The following is a 19093-nucleotide window of genomic DNA, read 5'->3' as shown; positions in this document are numbered from 1 at the left end:
ACAGGGAGCTACTGGTGGCGTGTGTTCTTAAAGACATCGAGTGATTACCAAAGCCACTTCCATGACTGTAGCCTTGTACATCTTAGTAGGAAAAAGCAAAGCAGAACAAAACAGAAAAGAAAAAGGAAACACCCCCTGTTGTGCCTGTCCAACCATTTAGTCATCGTGATGCCAGCCTTAGTCTCTCACTTTCCAAGCGAAGGGTGCCAGCAAGGCACCCTGGATTCCTTCGCACACCCAGTCCACGGCGCAACCAGCACTCAGACGAAGGCACTTAACTTTTTCCCTGTCCAGGAACGAGAGGATGGTGGGAATGTCCCAGGATTATTTGATGTCCCTTCTCAGAAAAATGCCAGTTCTTAGGTAGTTCTGGAATGTTTGAACAGCCGCCGCTTACAGAAACCAAAAGCGTTGTCCTGCAGTCTGCTTTTGTCTTCTCTCACCTATGGCTCTCTCTCACACGATGACATAACCAGGGATGGATGACAAGAACAACCGGATGCCAACCGTGAAAACCCCGTAGCAAACACCAGGGCCACAGCACTTTCTCGCCATTACATCATGATCAAATTACTCGCCCGATTCCTAAAGACACCCAACAGGCGCCGGAAGTACCAAGTTAGGGTTTGACTTAGAATTCACAAAGCTGCAAATCTTGAAGCTGCAAATCTCACAGGGCAAAGACATACCTTCTCATGAAGGTAAGGCCAAAACAGACCGATGGAGCCATTGAAGGCATCCCCAAAAAAACATTCTCTCAACACTCAGGAGGAGCTGTTGAGATAGCAGAACCAGAAAATCATTCTGAACCATTGAGCGTTGGTACCTTACAATCCAAGTGACACATTTATACAGGTGACCCTCTTGGACCGGAGGGTTTTCTTTTCTTCTCTCCATCCCTTTGAATTTTTAGCCATTTAGATTACAATCTGAATGGTTTAAATAAACAGCGGTATTGCTTCTTAAAGGGTGATGGAGGGGAGCAGGGTGGGAGGGAAGAATGCAGGATCCTGAAAAGTCTGCTTCAGTTTTTGCTTCCCAACTCTCAGAAAGCACCATGCATGGCAGGACCACCTTATATCACACCGTTAACCCTTACTAGGGGTTCAGAAGTGTCATGTCTCAATGTCAGCACTGGCCAGCTGTCTTTTCTTCCCCCTTCCTCTAAACTGCAGAGGGTCCTTCAAACAGGGGCTCCTAGCAACCCACCATTCAAGCCTCCATTCCTCCAGACAGCCATCAATCAACCTTTGAGGTCTGTGATTTCCCCCTGGGAAGCGCTCTTTTCCCCGTATAGTTGCTAGAAATGTAAAACTCCCTGCAGACCCAAGCATCCATACAGGACTGCCTGCACCATCTCAAGCCTGGAGAAAATAAACTCCAGATGCAACCCAGTCAAGGGGCTTGGCGTCCATGGAGAAAAGTGCCAGCAAGTCCACTCCCCCAGGGCAGCAGAGCCCAAAGATTCCCTCGGGGAGTCATTTAAGAGGCCTTTGGAACTGGAGGGGTGTAGGGGACTGTGGGGTGAAGGCATGAAAAGTTTGCAGCGGAGCTGGGGTCTGTGTGCTCTCCAAAGGGCACTTTCCACTGACGCCTGAAAAGGACCAGTCAGTGGCGCCTAGTTCGAACCGGCAGGGGCCGGTGTGACCGTGTGACCCCCATGCACACTGCACCCGAGTTGGCGTTAATGACAACCGCGTTGCAACTCCCAAGCTGGGGAGCATCGGGTGAACATGGTCAGGCGAAAAGGGTTATGAGCCACAGGGCAAAGCCATCTCGCTGTGAGAGTGGCGTATACCGCGGGCCCTGCTACCACTGGGACCGGTGAGCACGCTCTGGGTCCCCGCCCCGGGCGCCGGGCGCTTCCTACCTTGCGCGCTGTGCTGATGGTTCTCCATGGTCGTCGCCGCCGAGTCAGCCACCGTCACCGCTGCTGCCGAGGCGCTGGTCGCAGCTCCCGGGCCCGAGCCGGAGCCACCGCCTCCACCGCTCAATTCCGCCAGTCTCCGGTTGGTGGCCGTGAGCTCGGCTCTCAGGTTGGTCACCTCCTGGCTGGCCGACTGGACCGCCCCATCGATGCGGAGCGCGAGCTGCTTATTGTCTTCCATCATGCTCAGGATTTTGGCCTGGGGGCGAGAGAGGTGACAAAGAGCTGCATGATGTGCGTTGGGGGCGCGTGGCCGGCCGTGGCCCCGGCTCTACCTGTTGGGTCACCCTAGCGGCCCGGGTTTCCCCGCGCCCCGACCCCCGGGCACCGGCAAGCGCCGGCTCCTCCGGCGCAGGAATGACAGCGGCGCCTCCAGCCCGAGCCGCGGCGGTGGCGAGGCGGCGGGGGGAGGAGGAGGAGAAAGAGGAGGAGGAAGAGAGGAGGAGGAGCAGCCGCGAACGGCGAGACCCCGGCGGGCGGGCGGGCGAGCTGCGAGCAGAGGACACCGTGCGCCGCCCGGGCCAGGCGCTCTCCGAGTGGAGCCTACCATTCGCGGCTCGCTCGGGAGGGGGCCCTGTTGGGGACCTTGGGGACCTCCTCGGCCTCGTGAGTCCCCCACCTCCGAGACACACCCCGGAGAGTGGGGGAGGAGGGCGGCGCCCGTGTGAGGTCGGAGGTGGCACCCCCAACGGAAGGGTTAGGGGTGCGTCCGGGGCCCCGGCTGTCCCGCTGTCCCCTCCCTGCGGCGGTGGGCAGCCCCGCCCCGGCCAACTACTGCCCGGCTCCGGGCTGGGGTCGCCGCGGAGGAGGCGATGGATGCTTAGCAGAGAGGGATCCTTGCACAGGGGGCCTCCTGGAGGGGAGCGTGGGATGGTGGGCCGAGGGAGGGGGCTGCTGGAGTGAGCTCAGGAGTGGGGTTCTTGTTTTGCCAGTTGCAGAGATGAAATGCCCAGAGGGGAGGAAAGCTGGTGGACAGTGAGCCTGCCACCTTCCACCCCCACCTCAGTGCCTGACCTGCGCTGTCCTTCTCTACCCCGGGCCATTGGTGCTGTGGCCTGCCCGCAACCCGGAGAGCGAGAATGTGTGCACCCCCTAGATGGAGGGCTAGCTTGTACCTGGTCCTAAGCTGCTTGGCTGGCCTGAACGTTAGTGGGAGTAAGGAACTGACGCCAGAGAAGGGTTGGGAGGTGTGGCGGGGCTTTCTTTTTCTCTCCTTCTTCCTGAGGTAGGAATGTTGAACCGGGCTACCTCGGTTTACCTCCTCCCCGTTCTGAGAAGAATTGAGGTAACCTTAGCTTGCATAAGCCCTTCCTGGCTCCTTTCTCTCCCAGAGCACACACAGGCTTTGCATTTTTCAGTGGGGCCCTGGATTCCAGCCACCAGACCTTGTTACCATAGCAAGCTTCATTCCATGCAAATAGGAGGTTTTCAAAGAGCCAAGTGTAACCCCGCCAACAGTGTGCCACCATTCCAGGCCAGTCAACCTGGGGATGGGGGCTGAGAGCAAACTGCAGAAGCCAAAGGAATGCTCTAAAGGAAACTCACCCTCCAGGTTCAAGAGTTTTTCTTGAGAACCAAGTAGAAGATGGGGCATTTTTGTGTGTTTGACTCTGTAGGGGAAAGAGTACTCCTCCTGTTTTAGGAAGAAACTGAGGCTCTGGGCAATGTTTTGCAATTGCCCATCAATCCACAGAAACCAGATGGTGAGAGGTTGAGGGTAAGTAATCCTAAAATGCCAGTTAATCCCATGTGCTTTCAGTACACTTTTTTTGTTTTTGAGACATGGTCTCTCCAACTCACTATATAGTGGGAAATGACCTTGAACTTTTGATACTTCTGGTCTCTACTACTGAATTGCTGGCATTACAGGTCAATACTGAGCTTAATAGGCATGCTGCATCACACCTAGATTATTCGGTGTTGGGATCAAACTCGGGGCATGGGGCATGCTATAGAAACACTACTTACCGAGTTACAGCCCCATTGGTTTCTTTTATGTAGGACCATAAAGGTATTTGGTTGCCCTGCCCTTTCCCTATGGACAAGCTTTTGCAAGAGGAGTGGACATTCTTAGACGGCAGGGTGCAGGTCCCAGGGCATAGTTTTCTCCCTTCTAGCCACTTTGCTCAGTGTGGGTATTGAACCTCTGACCTTAGTATTCTTAGCTCAGCCTTGACCAAGTAGGTCGACAGATGTCTTCAGAGAAGCTGGGTGTGTTTAACATCCAGATCCCATTCTTGGAAGGCCTTTGGGAAACTAGGAGGCACCCAACCACAAGGCTCTGTGGAGCTCCTAAAGGATGATGTCACTGGGGAGCCCAGTTTGCCTATACTTTCAAATGTTAAAAGTGGTGTAAGGCCCTTTAACACCAGCACCCAGGAGGCAGAGGCAGGAGGGGCTTTCTCAGTTTGAGGGCATTCTGTTTATTCAGGAAGTTCCAGGCCAGCCAGCCAGGGATACATAGTAAGACACTGTCTCAAGACAAAGAAACGAACAAACAAACAAACTAATTAATTAAAGAGAAAGGTTAGCGTGGAATTGCTATGTAACTAAGCATGTCCATTCCAAACAACCTAGATAGCTAAAGAAAAACTTGGAGGGATGGCAGGAATGGTGTTCATAGTAGCATTGTCTGCCTTAGTCCTAAGGTGGACAGAGCTTGGCAGCCCACCAGCAGATGAAGAAACAGTGCTAGCCATCCATATGGTAGAATATTATTCAGCCATGATAAGAAGTGAAGGACAGACATGACATTCCTTATAACCATGAAACCCCAAAACACTGTGCCAGAAACAAAAGGTCACACAATGTGTGACTCTGTTCCCGTGAAAATTCAGGAGAGGTGAATCTAGGCAGCCAGAGGGCAGACAGGTGGCCGAGAGAGCAGAGCCCAAGGAGGACCTGCTTACTGAGTTATTTTAGGACTGTTGTAGGGTATGCTGAATGTTGAAGGTGTCTCGGAGCTAGGGAGTGGCTGTGTTTGCCCAGCGTTGGAAGTAGACTAAATGTCATCACGTTGTTTGCAGTGGTGCAGTGGATATCACCATCGATGAATGCTGAGGGCATAATAAAAGGCATGGATGGGTGGTGGTAGGGGTGCCCTAGGAGTAAACTCAACCAGACAACAAGAGAAGCTGTACACAGGTGTGCGTGCGTGTGTGTGTGTGTGTGCATGTGTGTGTGTCTGCACATACCCCTTATGACACTCACCAGAAGGGCAGGGATGTGTCTCTTTGCATGTTCCCCAGCTTTACTGTGAACTTGTAGGCTGGAGAGGAAGGTGGCTGGGCCTTTTCCTGTTTCTCTTCCTGTTCTTGTCACCTAGCCTGTAGCTGGTGCTCCATCCTCCACTGTGTCTGAGTGTGTTTGCACAGTAAACAAACTGAGAAAGTGTTACTCATTTTCCCTCCATGGAGAGACTGTCCCACACACTGGCATCTCCACATCAAATCACAACAAAACAAACATCTCGAGAGGGAGAGAGAGAGAAGCAAGGACATATTTTTGGACATCTCTTTTCCTCTCTTTTATGTGTGTGTGTGTGTGTGTGTGTGTGTGTGTGTGTTATGTGTGCATGGAAATGTTTACACACCCACTAGTGTGCACATGTATGTGGAGGCCAAAGGTCAATATTCATGTCTTCCTCTCTCACTCTACATGTTATTAATTAATTAATTTATTTATTTATTGAGACAGGGTCTACTTTGACTTCCTGAACTCCAGCCTATTGCACTGCTCCTCCCTGGGTGACCTCAAGGAACAAACAAAATAGCTGCAGAAGCCGTGTCTTCTTATGCAGCTCAGAGAGAGGAAACTTCTAGCAAGAAGTGATGCTCAGTTGCTGGGGAGCCGGTCAAGGTGTTGAAGTACTTGTGTAAGCAAGAGGACCAGAGTTCAGAGTTTGGGGCCCCAGAATCCTTGCACGCATCATGTGGAGTGTGTCAGCCTGCCTGTAATTCCAGCCTCAGGAACCAGAAGACAGGGCATTCCCCAGAGCAGGCTGGGTAGTGAGACTAGTCTTATCAATGAGCTCTGAGTCGGAATGAGAGTCCTCAGTGAATAAGGTGGAAGAGCTATGGAGGGTGATTCTTAACATTGACTTTGGGCTTCCACACGTATGTGCATGCTCACCTGCACATCCACATGCAAACATGCGTGTACACAGGCATGCATACCATAATATACAGATGAAGGGGGGGGGAGAGAGAGAATGAGAGAGAGAATGAGAGAGAGAATAGCGAGGCTCAGTGCACATCCACAGCAGACAACTCATCTTTCCCCAGAAACAGATGGGCCTTGTCACTTATCTCCAGACTGGGTCCTCTAAAGGGGAAACTGTGAATAACGTCCTGAGTCCCCACCTATGTGGCTGCCTTCCTCCATGGTGTGATGCTGCTGCTTGGGTAGCAGAAGGTACCAGGCCTTGTGTCCTCTAGCTTCCTCCTTGTCTGCAGACAAATGGGGGCTAGATGCAGAAATGAGCTCCTGTCGACACTGATGAAGGAGCCAGGAGCAGTTAACGCCATGCTCGAGAGCGTGATCCATCCTCATACTGTATCATGGGGCACATTCTAAACCACAGGTGAGGCCACAGCCTGGCACAGTCAGGCCCCTGGCTCCTCTTCCCACAGCCCTCAATTCTTCCCACCTCGGAGCAGAGCCTTCCTCTCTTTTTGCTGTTCTCCTGCCTAGAATATTCTTCCCTGACTCTCTGTCCCCGATTCCTTATCATCTCTCAGATTGAACATTCCACTCTGACATTTCATAGCACAGGTCACTGCAGATGGTCACTCGGTTTATTTACTTGGTAAACTTGAGCGACTGTGCTCTTGGATAGATCGAGAGGTAAGTCGCCATCTGTGTAGCTCGCTTGGGTAGAGGTCTTTCTGTTTCTCCACCAGCAGCCCCAGGCAGCCCCGGTTCTTCTGTTTTGTGTTGGCATTCTCAGGAATAAATATCTCTTTGGTGACATAATTTGATTACTTAGATTGCAACAGAATCCCCCGTCTAAAACTCCTCCTCTCCCACCACGTATACCCACCCTGCTGGAGTGCAGGCCTCAAGGGGTGGCTCAGGGTAGGGGGAATTCTCCTCAGTTCTGATTTTGTTGCCTAGATCACCATCGATGCTTCTCTACAGAGTCTGCGGATAGTGGAGCAAATTCATGTCCCTTGTCCTCACACCTCCACATCCACAAATAGTCTCGTTGCCCTCATTAAAACCCTCCGAATATTCAGCCGTCCCTAGGAAACCCAGGCACATCTTCCTTCCACTACAGCTATTCCGGGCTCTCAGATTCTTGCTATGACCTTGCTGGGTGGGGAGGGGCCTGGATTGAGCATTTGATGCTCATTTTGATGCTCAACTCCAGGGCTTCCTGGAAGGCTTTCCTTGAGGCTGGTACCCCACTGGCAGGTCCTTCCACACATCTTAATTGAGTGGGGGAGCTGGGGGCCTGCTCTCTGCTTACTCCCACACATGGCCCAGTTTTCTCTCTGACTCAACCCGGGACTCATTTTCTGGCTGGCTGGGAAGCTGGAGGTGGCATTCAAGTGCATCCTCTCAGAGTTGAGAGATGAGCCAAGGGTTTGTGGGGATCCCTGTGTAGGACAGGTGGGAAGGAGAATCTGGAGGAGGAATCGGCATATGGTAGACTATTTGACTCTGGAGTCAGTGACCATGAAACCCTGGTACTTCCTAGACTCTGCATATGGCTACGACAGCATGGGGAGCATCTGAGAAGATGGCCTAACAACTGCCTTAAGAGGTTAAAGGCCACTTCCCCGCAACAGGGTCCCTCAACAGGCTTTGTGAGGCGCCTCTCTAAACTCCAGGCTCTTCCTAATATTTCTCAAAATAGGGATGAAGCTTTCTATCATCTGCAATCTTCAGAAGATGGTCATTCAAACAAGAAGCCAGGGGTTGGGAGGTGTCTCAGTTGGAAAGGAGCTCACTTTACAGGCATATGGGCCTGATTATGGATCCCCAGAACCCACTTTTTTTTTTAAAAAACAAAAAGCCAGGCCAGGTGGTGGTAGCACATACTTTTAATCCCAGTATTCAGAAGGCAGAGCCAAGTGGATCTCTGGGGCCCCTTGGCTAGTCAATCTAGCCTACTTGGTTAGTTTCAGGACTGCAAAAGTATCAAGGTGAATAGTGCTTGAGGAACGATAACCAGGGTTGCTGTCTGGCTTACACACACACACACACACACACACACACACACACACACACACACACACAGATACACAATAAAAATGACATTAGGACATACTCCTGACCTACCAGAATGCCCAGGCAGAACCCAGAATCCATGTCTGCAGCAGGAGACATGGGAGAATCCAAGGCATGGTAACTTTGGAACCCACCTCTTTGGATGCTCAGGGCAGGGTTCACAAACTACCAGGAGCGGTGTGAAATGTGTGAATGCGGAAGCTTGCCAGTCTCAGGAGGGGTTTAAGGGTCTCCTATCCATCCTCTCCTTGTTGTCAGACCCAAGTCTCCTCCATCCCCCTCTGCCAGAGTCCTTGGGGAGTTCTCCTCCCCTCTGCTGTGTCTATTCAAACTGTCGCGTGTGAATCCCAGACAATCTCAGAGATGCATCTCTTGTACATTTACACGGTTGACTTTGGCTGAGTGGGTTTTAACGTGCACCCTGGGGAAAAGGACAAGGCATTCTGAAGACAGGAACAGCCAGGGGCTCAGCAGTGGGTGAGGAGACTCCCAGGGGCAGAGACGGAAGAGTGAGTTCAGACAGCAGGACCCCATCAGTCGCCCTCACAACCACTGTGATGGAACAAAGACACCGAGGGGACGAAACAGGAAGGGGGTTGTCCGGCTTTAGGGCAAAGCCTGTGGCCGTGAGATGCACGGAGGCTGGCCATATTCACTGATGTACATATGTTGAAGTCTGTGTGGATATAATGGAGTCATTATGGAGGATGATGTGGCCTCCCAGCAATGGCTCATCTGGAACTTGGGAAGGTGAGCCTGCGTGTCCCTTTTGTGTATGTGTGTAGCCAACCCAGTCCCTTCTGCAGACTCATTGTCAAAAAGACTTCAAGAACCATGTGATGCCAACTGGTCAAAGTGTAGAGAACAAGTGTCTGCGGAGCTCTAAGCCACACGTGTGACATCAGTGTCACCCTCTTCCATCCCAAGGCTCAGGGACCATCTGGAGAGAGGGGACAGGAAGATCGTAAGAGCCAGAAGTTAAGGAAGACTGGAGGGAAACAGCGTCTCTGGCCATGACAGGACAACGGCACTCAGGAGCGCACAGATCTACAGCAACTGTGGCTATACCTGCACAAGACCCGCGCGGGACAAAGCCAGTCAGCTCTCTAGCATGGAGCAGAGAGAGTGTCCCAAGACCTCTCCCCCACCGCCACTATCTCCCCCACCCCACTCCTTGCTGAGGAGCTCTTGACAGATGACAGTTCTGCCAAGGCGTCTAGGGTGACCGTGAACAAAAATCAACAACTAGGAAAAATATAAGACTCTGAGATGAACATTTTTACCCCCAGAGAGTCATAGAAGAACTGGCTCAACTCTCAAGCATCTCTTCTTTACCTGGACTATTTTGATGTAGCAGGCACCATTTTGTTTTCCAGCATCTCCGAGAGACTCTTCTGACAAAGTCACACGGGTTAGGGCCGAGTCCTCCAGTTACTCACACGCTCTATTGTTTTGTACTTCTTTCTTTTTTTTCTTGACAGTGTCTCCTGTATTCTAGGTTGGGCTCTAACTCCCTATACAACCGAGGATGACCTTGAATGTCCATCGCCCAAGCGCTGGGATGACAGACATTCACCATCATAGGATGCTGGGGACTGAACCCAGGGTCTGTGCCCGATAAATGAGCACTCTGCCCACTGAGCTACATTTCCAATCCCGACACAAACGCGGCACCAGCCGTAATTTCTTTGACCGCTCCCGGGCAGGACGGTGCTGACTGCTTAGTGTTCTCCCTCCTCCTTGGCTCTGGAGTTATTTAGTCAGAGCCGGGTCTCTGTGAACTCGAGACCAGCCTGGTTTACATAGCAAGTTCCAGGTCAGCTACATAATGAGAATCTGACTCAAAAGATGGTTGGAGGGGGCAGGGATTGGATTTGGTAAGGGGTAGAGTCCCACAAGCCCTAAACCTTGTGCTTACTAGCTCTGTGCACCTCTGTGAGTTATCTAATCCTCTTGGGCGTGCCTAGTCTAGCGCTCCAGCTCTTCTCTCTCTCTCTCTCTCTCTCTCTCTCTCTCTCTCTCTCCACTTCCCCTTTAACAGATGCACACTAAGACCATCTGGGTCCCTGCTAACCTAGTGCCCTTCACCTCTGCCTAAAGTCCTGAGCTGCTGCAGAGGCAAGGGAGAAGGGGGGCTGTTCTGGGTGAACAGGATATTAATTATTCCAGCCCTGGGGACCCATCTGTTAAATTGGTCCTTTTTGCTTTAAAAAAAAAAATGGTGCTTTAGCAGAGAAATCCTGTCTCAATCCCCCCGCCCCCACCACCATGGTGCTTTAGGATCAGTGACATAGCATATGCATGCCCATGTTCACACACACACACACACACACACACACACACACACACACACACACAATTTAAAAGGGTACCTTACAGATAGGGTTAGTATTCCTGTAATCTCCTACTTAGGAAAAGTTGTTTTCTGTGTGTTAGGGAGGTTACAGTCATTTAAAAACCTAAGTGATTGGCCTGGCTTTAGTGGCCCTTTAATCCCAGCATTCAGGTGGCAGAGACAAGCAGATCTCCATGAGTTCGAGGCCAACTTGGTCTAGATAGCAAGTGCCAGATCAGCTAGGGCTCACATAGCGAGGCCCTGTCTCAGAAAGTGGGGAGGATTAGATTTGGAAAGGGGCATAGTCTCACAAGCATGGGGATTTCTGTAATGCCTTTGTCACTATATTTTGCTCCCTTTCTCTTGTTTCTTTAGCTGGCAACATCTGTCTTAAAAAAAGCTCTCCGCTTAGTTTTACTGATGACCTCATCGCTTGCACACCTTTTATCAGCTTCCATTTCCCTCTGAGCTCATTGCTTCTCGATTTTTTTTTACATTTATTTGTTTCATCCACACGCACAAAACAAACAACAATGTTGTTCATGCATGCAATAGCAAGCATGTAGAAATCAGAAGTCAACTAGCAGGAGTCATCATCAGATCACCTGCTGAGCCATCATGGCCACCCAGTCCATTGCTTCCCCCTAACAAGCATACCTAACACGCATTCCCCAAGAGAAGCACATCCTCCTACCCACAGGCCATGCAGTGACTGCGACCCTCACTTAAGGCCATAGCAGAGACAGTGTAAGAGGCACAGGTCAATGAGAAGAATTCAGATTTTAGTGTTCCTCAATGACTCACTAATAGGAAGCTGAGACCTAGGGATGACATACCATCTCTTTGGAGGAATCTGAAGTAGCAATGGTAGGAATCTTGCCTGGATGTTTCCTTTAAAAATGTATCACTCTGTTCTCTGTGTGCATGTTTTTAGTACGACACATATGCATTTGTGTGTGCAGAGGCCTTGAGTCTTCTGCTCTGTGACTCTGCCTTATTCTCCAGGGACAGGGTCTCTTACTAAACTGAGCCTTGCTGCTTCTCAGCAATGTGTGCAGACAACAAGCCACAGTCATTCTCCTGTCTCTGCACTCCTCTCCTCAGTGCTAGGATTACAGGCAGGTGTAGCCATGGCCAACAGTTTTGTGGTTGCTTGGGAATTGAACTCAGGTCCTCACGCTTGCACAGCAAGCTTTCTTTCCCTCTGAGCCATCTCTCCAGCCCCAGTCTTTCTTTTAAACCAACATTCAAATCTACCTGTAAGAAACTGACCTGAGAAAAGCATTTATTAGCCAAATGGTCTTGATTACTCAAACTGGCGTCCACAAAAGAATTCCCCTGCAGCCATCACCCAGTGTACTCACTGCCAGCTGTCCAGTTAAGACGCGAAATTAAAAGGAAGCCATTTTATGTAGCAGTCTACTTGATGGGAAAGTTGTATTAAGCGATTGTCTCTTTATTGTCTGCCTTATTTTATGCCAGGGACATGTAAAACAATTTATAAGGCAATCCGTGGCATCCCAGGCCCGCATTAATAAGAATGTGTGCTGTCAAGAGGAACTTGTGCCGTTCAGAGCAACGTGGGTTATACTGCATCCTCCATCCTGGAAACCAGAGGACATTGTGAGTCTCTCTTCCCTACTGTAGCTAACTACTGATGTTTTTATTTTGAGAAACAAATATGTAGGAGATTTAAAGGGGACAGGTGGTGCTGGGCAAAGGAAGCCTCCTTTCTCTTCATGGTGAAGCCTCTGCTCTCGGCTTCCGGGTCACTAGCTCCAGCCCTGCTCTATGCCTAGCTTCTGAGACTGTTCGGACGACAAATGACAAGGATGAGAAAGCTTCCATACGGTCTCCAAAACAGTCGTCCTGTATCTAAGAGATGGAACTGAGGCCAGCGAGGTGGCGGCCTGGGTTAAAAATGTTTGCTATGTAAGTTGGGGGCCTGAGCTTCATTTTCTCGACCCAGAGCAGAAGGAGAGAACTGACTTCTGAGAGTTATCCTGTGACCGTCACATCACCCATATACACACACACCGCCACCTCCGCCGCTGCCATTGCCACCACCAATGATGACGACGATGATTTAAAACAAAGAGACTGTTTGTAAAGGAGGGGCATCCCTTCCAACAGCCAGGAGAGGCCCTCAGGGAGACCCACAAAGTCACTTCACAACCCTAGGGGCTCTAATGACTTGGAGGCAGGATGGAGAGACTGAGCCCTCTAGTCAGCGTTGGGGGAGAAGGGAAAGATGGATGTGGGCACTCATGCAGTCCTTTGTTAGGAGGTGTGAGCTCAAGGGTGAACATAAGCATCTTCCCAAAGATGGATCCGTCCTGGGGTTCAGCCAGCCCTTGGGGTATCTTTGTGAGAAGAAAAAAGGGATACTGAGCTCAAAGGGGTTCAGCAGGGGAGGGAAGGGTACACAGAAAGTGATAGAGATGGTGGACTTGTTTAAAATATATTCTGTTCATGTGAAATGTTTTTAAGAATTAAACACATTCATTCCATTGCCCTGTAAGATAAAGCAATGGGGTGTTTCCATTCTTGAGAATAATGAGTAAAGAATTGCCCTGCTTGAAGGCAGCAAGAAGCATGCCACCTGCCAGTTGGATTGCCACCTTCCCAGCTCAGAGGGCTCCATGGCGAATTAAGCTCTAGTGTTTTTGCCTGTTTCTGATCTTCCTATGGAGTCCAGGTTGACTTCGCACTCATGGTCATCCTCCTGCTTCAGCCTTCTCCATGCTAGGATTACAGGTCTGTACCACCACACCTGGCTCCAAGTTCTAGTTTAAGGTTATTGTTACTGTTTTAATTCAAAGAACAGACACGGGTCTCTGGGCAGATCAATGAGCAAACTCTTTTTATGTTTCTTACTAAATTTCAATCTCCGTATGAATCTTTTGTTTTTGGAGTTTTCATCGTGTTCATGTAGACGAGGACAGAAGTTGATGGTCGGTCCTCCTTGGTCACTCTCTATGTTGAGACAGGGTCTCCCACTCGAACACAAAGTTTGCTGGCTCAGCTAGTCTAGCTAGCCACCTAGCTTTGGCAGGGGGGGTCACCTGTCTCTGTTTCCCAAGTGCTATGATTACAGACAAGGCCCTGGCATTTATGTGGGTGCTGGGGACCCAAACTGCAGCCTTCCACTTGTGCAGCACGTTCCTTCTTTACCGTGTCACCGCCTCAGCCCAAGTTGTCTTTATAAAAGACGTGTGTGTGTGTGTGTGTGTGTGTGTGTGTAAGAAAGAAAGCACACAGGTATACTTGTGTGTATGTGTATGTATATGTATGTGGGGGGGTTTCAAAGGTTGACCTCATTGTCCTTTCCTACTATGGGAGTGATAACAGAGATAATAAATAAATACATAGACTAAGAAGGGAGAGGAAATACTGTTAGGATGATGTGTTTATGTTTTATAGGCAAGTATATTTATTGTAAATGGATACCATTTCTTCCTCAGGAGCTGTCCACCTTGATTTTTGAGCTAGGGTGACTCCTTGGCCTGGGACTGGCTGAATAGAATAGGCTGAGTGGCCAGCAAGCCCCATGGATCTGCCCGTCTCCACCTCCCCAGTGCTGGGGTTATAAAGTGTATGTGACCACACCCAGCATTTTTTCCCCTTAAACATGGTTTCTGGGTTTCAGTGCTTGTCAACTCAGTCAGAACTCTGCCCACCTGTCGCCTTTAGAATTCTAGTTCTGGGGTTAGGGATGCAGTTCAGAGTGCTCGCCTTGACATACAGGATGCTTGCCCCGGGCTCGATTTCCAGCATGGATAAACTGGTGTGGCATTCTACATTATACATCTGTACTCTAGCCCTTGGGAGGTGGAGGCAGAAGGATTGGAGGCTGGTAGTTATCCTTGGGTATGTGGGGAGTTTGAAGCCAGTTTTCGTTATGAGAGAGAGAGAGAGAGAGAGAGAGAGAGAGAGAAGAGAGAGAGAGAGAGGTCAAAGTTGTTTCACTTCTGTCAAGCACCCCTCACCCCTCCTACTTTAAATGAAGTGCCTGAGACCCGGGAAAGTACCAATCCCCGTGATCCACACACAACACTTCTCTTACTATTAGGATAATATGTTTATGTGTTTATATGGTCTCAGGGGATATTTGGTAAACATTCGTTGAGTGCATTAAGCTGAGCCATTTGATCTGTCTATCTGTGTGGAGGGCACATGAAAACCCACAGCCAGCTCTGGTTCTGATCCTTGCCTTGTGAAAAGCATCCAAGCTCATACGAGGTGCTATCTCCGCTCAGAAGCCTCCCTTTGATCTCATGCTCGTTTTCCACAAAAACGATTGCAAACTTGGCAATGGACTCTCCCAGAAATGAATAACCAAACTCTTAAAAAAATTCTTCTTTGATTGTCTCAACAACATAAAAAAAAAGCAAAGAAACAGAACCCCTTTGCAACAGCCCCCCCCCCACTTCTGTCGGTCCCTCCGGGAAACAGCTGGGCCTATTCTAAATCAACCTTCCTCTCCTGGAAAGAACTGGTTCCTCTGAACAGGCAGCCAGTGCCTTGAGATGGTGTGTGCAGCTCAGAGAAGGTGCTGAGGTTCAGTTGAACTGTAACTGAGCAGCAGCAACCTGGTTTCCCTCAAGTCTGCGACAATAAGATACCTTCACTGATACCTTGCATGTGTTTAGAGGCTGGGATGTTCACTGTGCTGCCTCAGGAAACGTTTAGGGTCTCTGTCTCACTCCCTTTGCCTCTTTGTAAGCAGTTAGATCATTGCTCTTCTCTAGCCCTCTGGCTAATTATCTCTCTTGCCTTGTGATTTCATCCCTTCTTCTGAGATCAGTCTGGTACATGTCCCTAACCTGCTGATGTTCGGTACCATGGCTTTATAGCTTGCTCTGACCAGTTAAGCTGATTTCCAAAAATGATAGGCCTTGAACACCTTTACATCTCTTTGATTGACCTCTGGGTTCTCCCAAGCAGCAAGTATGTATCAGGGAAACGCTTTGGCCTACAAACAAGACTTAGGGACGAACTGCAAGGCAGGCCTACAGCTTGGAAGAAAACCCAGTCGAGCTGACAACGCCTTACTAGTTGGCAGATCTATAAACCTGAAGAATAAATGCTGCCTTAAGCCTCTGAGGGTCTACGGCTGTTACACTGCAGAAACCCACGAAGGTATTATGAAACAGCGTGTGGATGAAGGTCCCGACTGAATAGCCAGACTTCTGCATCTGACACACCTCTTTCTAAGGCTTCAGCATCTGCAGATTCAACCGGCCGTGGTTTGGAGATGTCTGAGAAAAACCACCCAGAACCCTCCAGACAAGGCTTGTATTTGTTCACATAAGCATTTAGACTCTACTAAGCATTGTGGATGGTCTAAGGACAACCTTTAAACTGCAGAAAGATAGCTTCATTTATTTGCAAATTCACACCATTTTATAGGTAGGACTTAGATTTGGGAGGCTGTGGAGGTCCTGGAACATATCCCTGTGTACAGTATAAATAAGGAGGGAAGAATGCATTAATGTTCTAGAGATGTCATAGCCAACTACCAAAGAGTGGGGGAATCAATAGGAACTCGTTTTCTCATTATTCTGGAAGCCGGAAGACCAAGGTTAAGGTATAGGAAAAGTTGACTTCTCTTGGCTCAAGGATGATGTCTTCCCCCTGTCCCCTCATTTGGTCCCCTCCATCTGTTCTTTGTCCTAACCTCCCCTTGTAATGACACCAGCCAAACTTATAGGGAATGTGACTTCAGGAGCCCACAGGGTCCCGGGATTGACATCAGATTTCTCTTGCCTGCCTCTGGGTTCCAATATCAATGTTTTCTCCCTTCCATATTGCCCAAGCAGAGTGGGGCTGGGCACACACAGCACCAAGCAGGCTCACATAGCTGGTTAGTTAACACTGATGGTCAACTTGACTGGGCTAGACCACCCAGGAGATGAATCTCTATGCATGTCTGTGAAGGATTTTCTAGGTTAGGTTAGTGGAAGTCAGAAGAATGACCCTGAAAGTGGGAGGCACAATCCCATGGACTGGGGTCCTGCGCTGATAAAAAAGATGAAACCAAGCTAAGCACCAGCATCCGTCTCTTTCTGGTTGCCGGCGGTAAATGTGACCAAATGGCGGCCGCCGTGACTTCCCTGCCATGAGGGATTGGACCCTTAATGGGGGAGCCAAAAAGAAACCCTCCCTTCCTTAAGCTGCCTCTTAAAGCATATTTCATCAATAAGAAGAGTAATTAGTATAGACAGCTGCACTTCAGCTGGTGGGAGAGAGCCTCTCCCTCTTGTGTTCCTGGGAAGACTTGGCCTCACCCTGGGGCAGCCACTGAGACCAGGGCCCTGGTACCACTTTGATTGACCAGGATCCGTGAATGCACGGCTCATCACTTAGGCTCCAAGGTATTAGGGTGCTGAGCTGTGAAGAGGTGGGGAGAGTTCCTGCCCAAGGGTAGGGCACACACAGTAGAAGGAAAGGGGCCTCCCAGGCAGGCCCAAGGAAGAGCTCACTCTTTCAGCACTGGATGCTGAGCCTGGCCTATGTGCTGCTCATTCAGGCCTTCAGCAGGTGTCCTGGGATTCCTTTCCATCCTTGACTCATGGGTGATTGGATTAAGGCATGTTGCTTGACTTCTACAGCATTGGTCCCTCTAGTATTAAGCGGGGGAGCCGTGTGTAAGTCATGATGGGGTAGTGAGGAAGGGTAAAGAACTTGGCTTCTTAGTGCTCTGTTTCCTCACCTGTGAAATGGGAATCATGACAGTTCTTCTCTCATAGGGTTGTAAAGATGGGTTGAGAAGTGCACAATGTTGTGGAATTCCCCTCTGTATGCTACAAATATGTTTTATCACAATTGGTTAATAAAGAAGCTGCTTTGGCCTGTGGCTGGGTGGAATATAGGTAGGCTTGAAAACTAAGCTGAATGCAGGGAGAAAGAAGGCGGAGCCGGGGAGACGCCATGTAGACACTGAAGGAGAAAGACACCAGAACCTGTGGTCAGGTATTTTTGTTACAGCCCTGAGAACTAATAGAAAAATGGTTGAAGCAGGGCTTTGCTACCCTCTTAGGGGTCAGGTGAGCAGTCGATCCCAGATCTAGAACACAGAGGTGACGGGTGGCCCTGAGTAGGAGCTTCATGAGGCAGTTAGGAGGATTTTATGACCCACAGATCTAGTGTATAGGAGGTGAGCATCCAGTGTAGGCCTTTTTTTATCTGAATTTCTCACCTACCGCAGACCTTGTCCAACTTACAGCTATTGGCCACGTAGCCTTATTATTCTCATACACTAATATAAGTCACATAATCCGTCGCTGTGCGCACCTTTGAAGCCGGCGTACGTTAATGACACCCTCCCCAGTGAAAGCGAAAGCAGGGCTAACTGTGGCCATTTAATTATTCTGGAAGTCTCAGAGCCCATCAGTGAATTCGCAGGAATCCTAAGTAATATTCCATGAAAACGGTGTCGGATTCCTGTAGCTATGAATTGTGATTGGTACTAATTATCCCTTCTTCTGAAATTAAGTGAGCAGGATTCCCCCCCACATCCCCTCCCAGCAGAAGGCCTCTATGATGTTCTAGAAAATAATAAAGTGGATGGACCCTTCTGAGTGGCAGCGGGCAGCCTCACAGCAGGCCTCCTGCACTGATTAATACCAGAACCCTGTATTAAATTAAAGGAGAAGCTCTGCCCGGGAGCTGACGGAGTCCTGCCTGGTGCCACGTGTGGGCCAGTCGCTCAGTTCGTTCTGAATGGGATGACCGAGGCACTCTTCAAAACAGCGTCCGGTAGTGGTCAGACATCTGTGCTTATGTGCACCGAGTGTTCTCCCCAGAGAATGAGGACACCCGCAGCTTCTGAACGGTAGTAGGTGTTGCATACGGTGCTAGGCCTTGTCCGTCTCCTCACTTTAGCCTCTGGAAAGGTAATTATGATAAGGACGTCAAGAGAGAGGTGTAATTAGCAGTACCGCAAGCTTAGGTTCTAGAAGCTAATTTCTGAAGGTCACAGAGGCAACAGGTGGCAGTGCTGGGATTTGAACTCTAGAATGCTAGAGCTTGCTAGGCCTCTGTGCGGTGCGGCCTCTGGGAATGTTCCCACCATGAGCATGCAACTGTGGAGCCTCGGCTGTAGCGTTTGGCCATGCTTATGTTTTTATTAGGCAAGTTCCAGGAAGGAGGAGTGGGGGATGGAGAGGAATGAGGGAGAAAGAGGAGAAAAAAGTAAAGAGGGAAGGGGGAGGGGGAGAGAGAAAGGGAAGGAAGGAAGAAAGGAAGACAGAGCGGGGAGAAAGAGAAGGAGGAAGAGGAGAGAGGGAGGAAAAGACGGGAGGGAGAGAAGGGGAAGGAAAAAGAAAGAGGGGAGGGAAGGAGGGAAGGAGGAAAGAAGGAGGGGCACAAAGGAGAGGGAAAGGAGATGAAGCTTTGTCCCTGGCCTCAGGAAGCATATATCATACTATTTGGACTGGGAATGACAATGTTTACCTGCCTATCTCAGGGGATATTGTCAAGTTCAAGCAAGCGAACGAACATGAAACCATTTTTCCTCCTAGGACCAGAGGTGTAACCGGAAGTGGACAATACGCTCTGAAGGCATATTTCTATCCACAGACTCCGAATGAGCG

The 19093-nt window shown here is 49.9% G+C and overlaps 1 protein-coding gene across 5 annotated transcripts in view; it reads right to left on the bottom strand.

Annotated features, from left to right (window-relative positions):
* Kazn (kazrin, periplakin interacting protein) overlaps nucleotides 1-19093 on the bottom strand; it is a 912767-nt gene that overhangs the window by 362821 nt on the left and 530853 nt on the right. For all 5 annotated transcript variants that reach the window (XR_005974328.1, XR_005974329.1, XM_041651457.1 and 2 more), the window contains exon 3: nucleotides 1871-2126. Coding sequence is in view for 3 of the 5 variants with exons in the window: in XM_041651457.1 (XP_041507391.1) it covers nucleotides 1871-2126 (256 nt within the window). In the remaining 2 variants the exon portion in view is untranslated. The remainder of the gene's footprint in view (nucleotides 1-1870; nucleotides 2127-19093) is intronic.

This window comes from Microtus oregoni, unplaced genomic scaffold, assembly GCF_018167655.1.
Source record: "Microtus oregoni isolate MIOR12 unplaced genomic scaffold, Mior012 000005F_ref0000423, whole genome shotgun sequence".
NCBI classification, from domain to species: domain Eukaryota; kingdom Metazoa; phylum Chordata; class Mammalia; order Rodentia; family Cricetidae; genus Microtus; species Microtus oregoni.
This window is presented reverse-complemented; position numbering and strand designations above follow the sequence as displayed.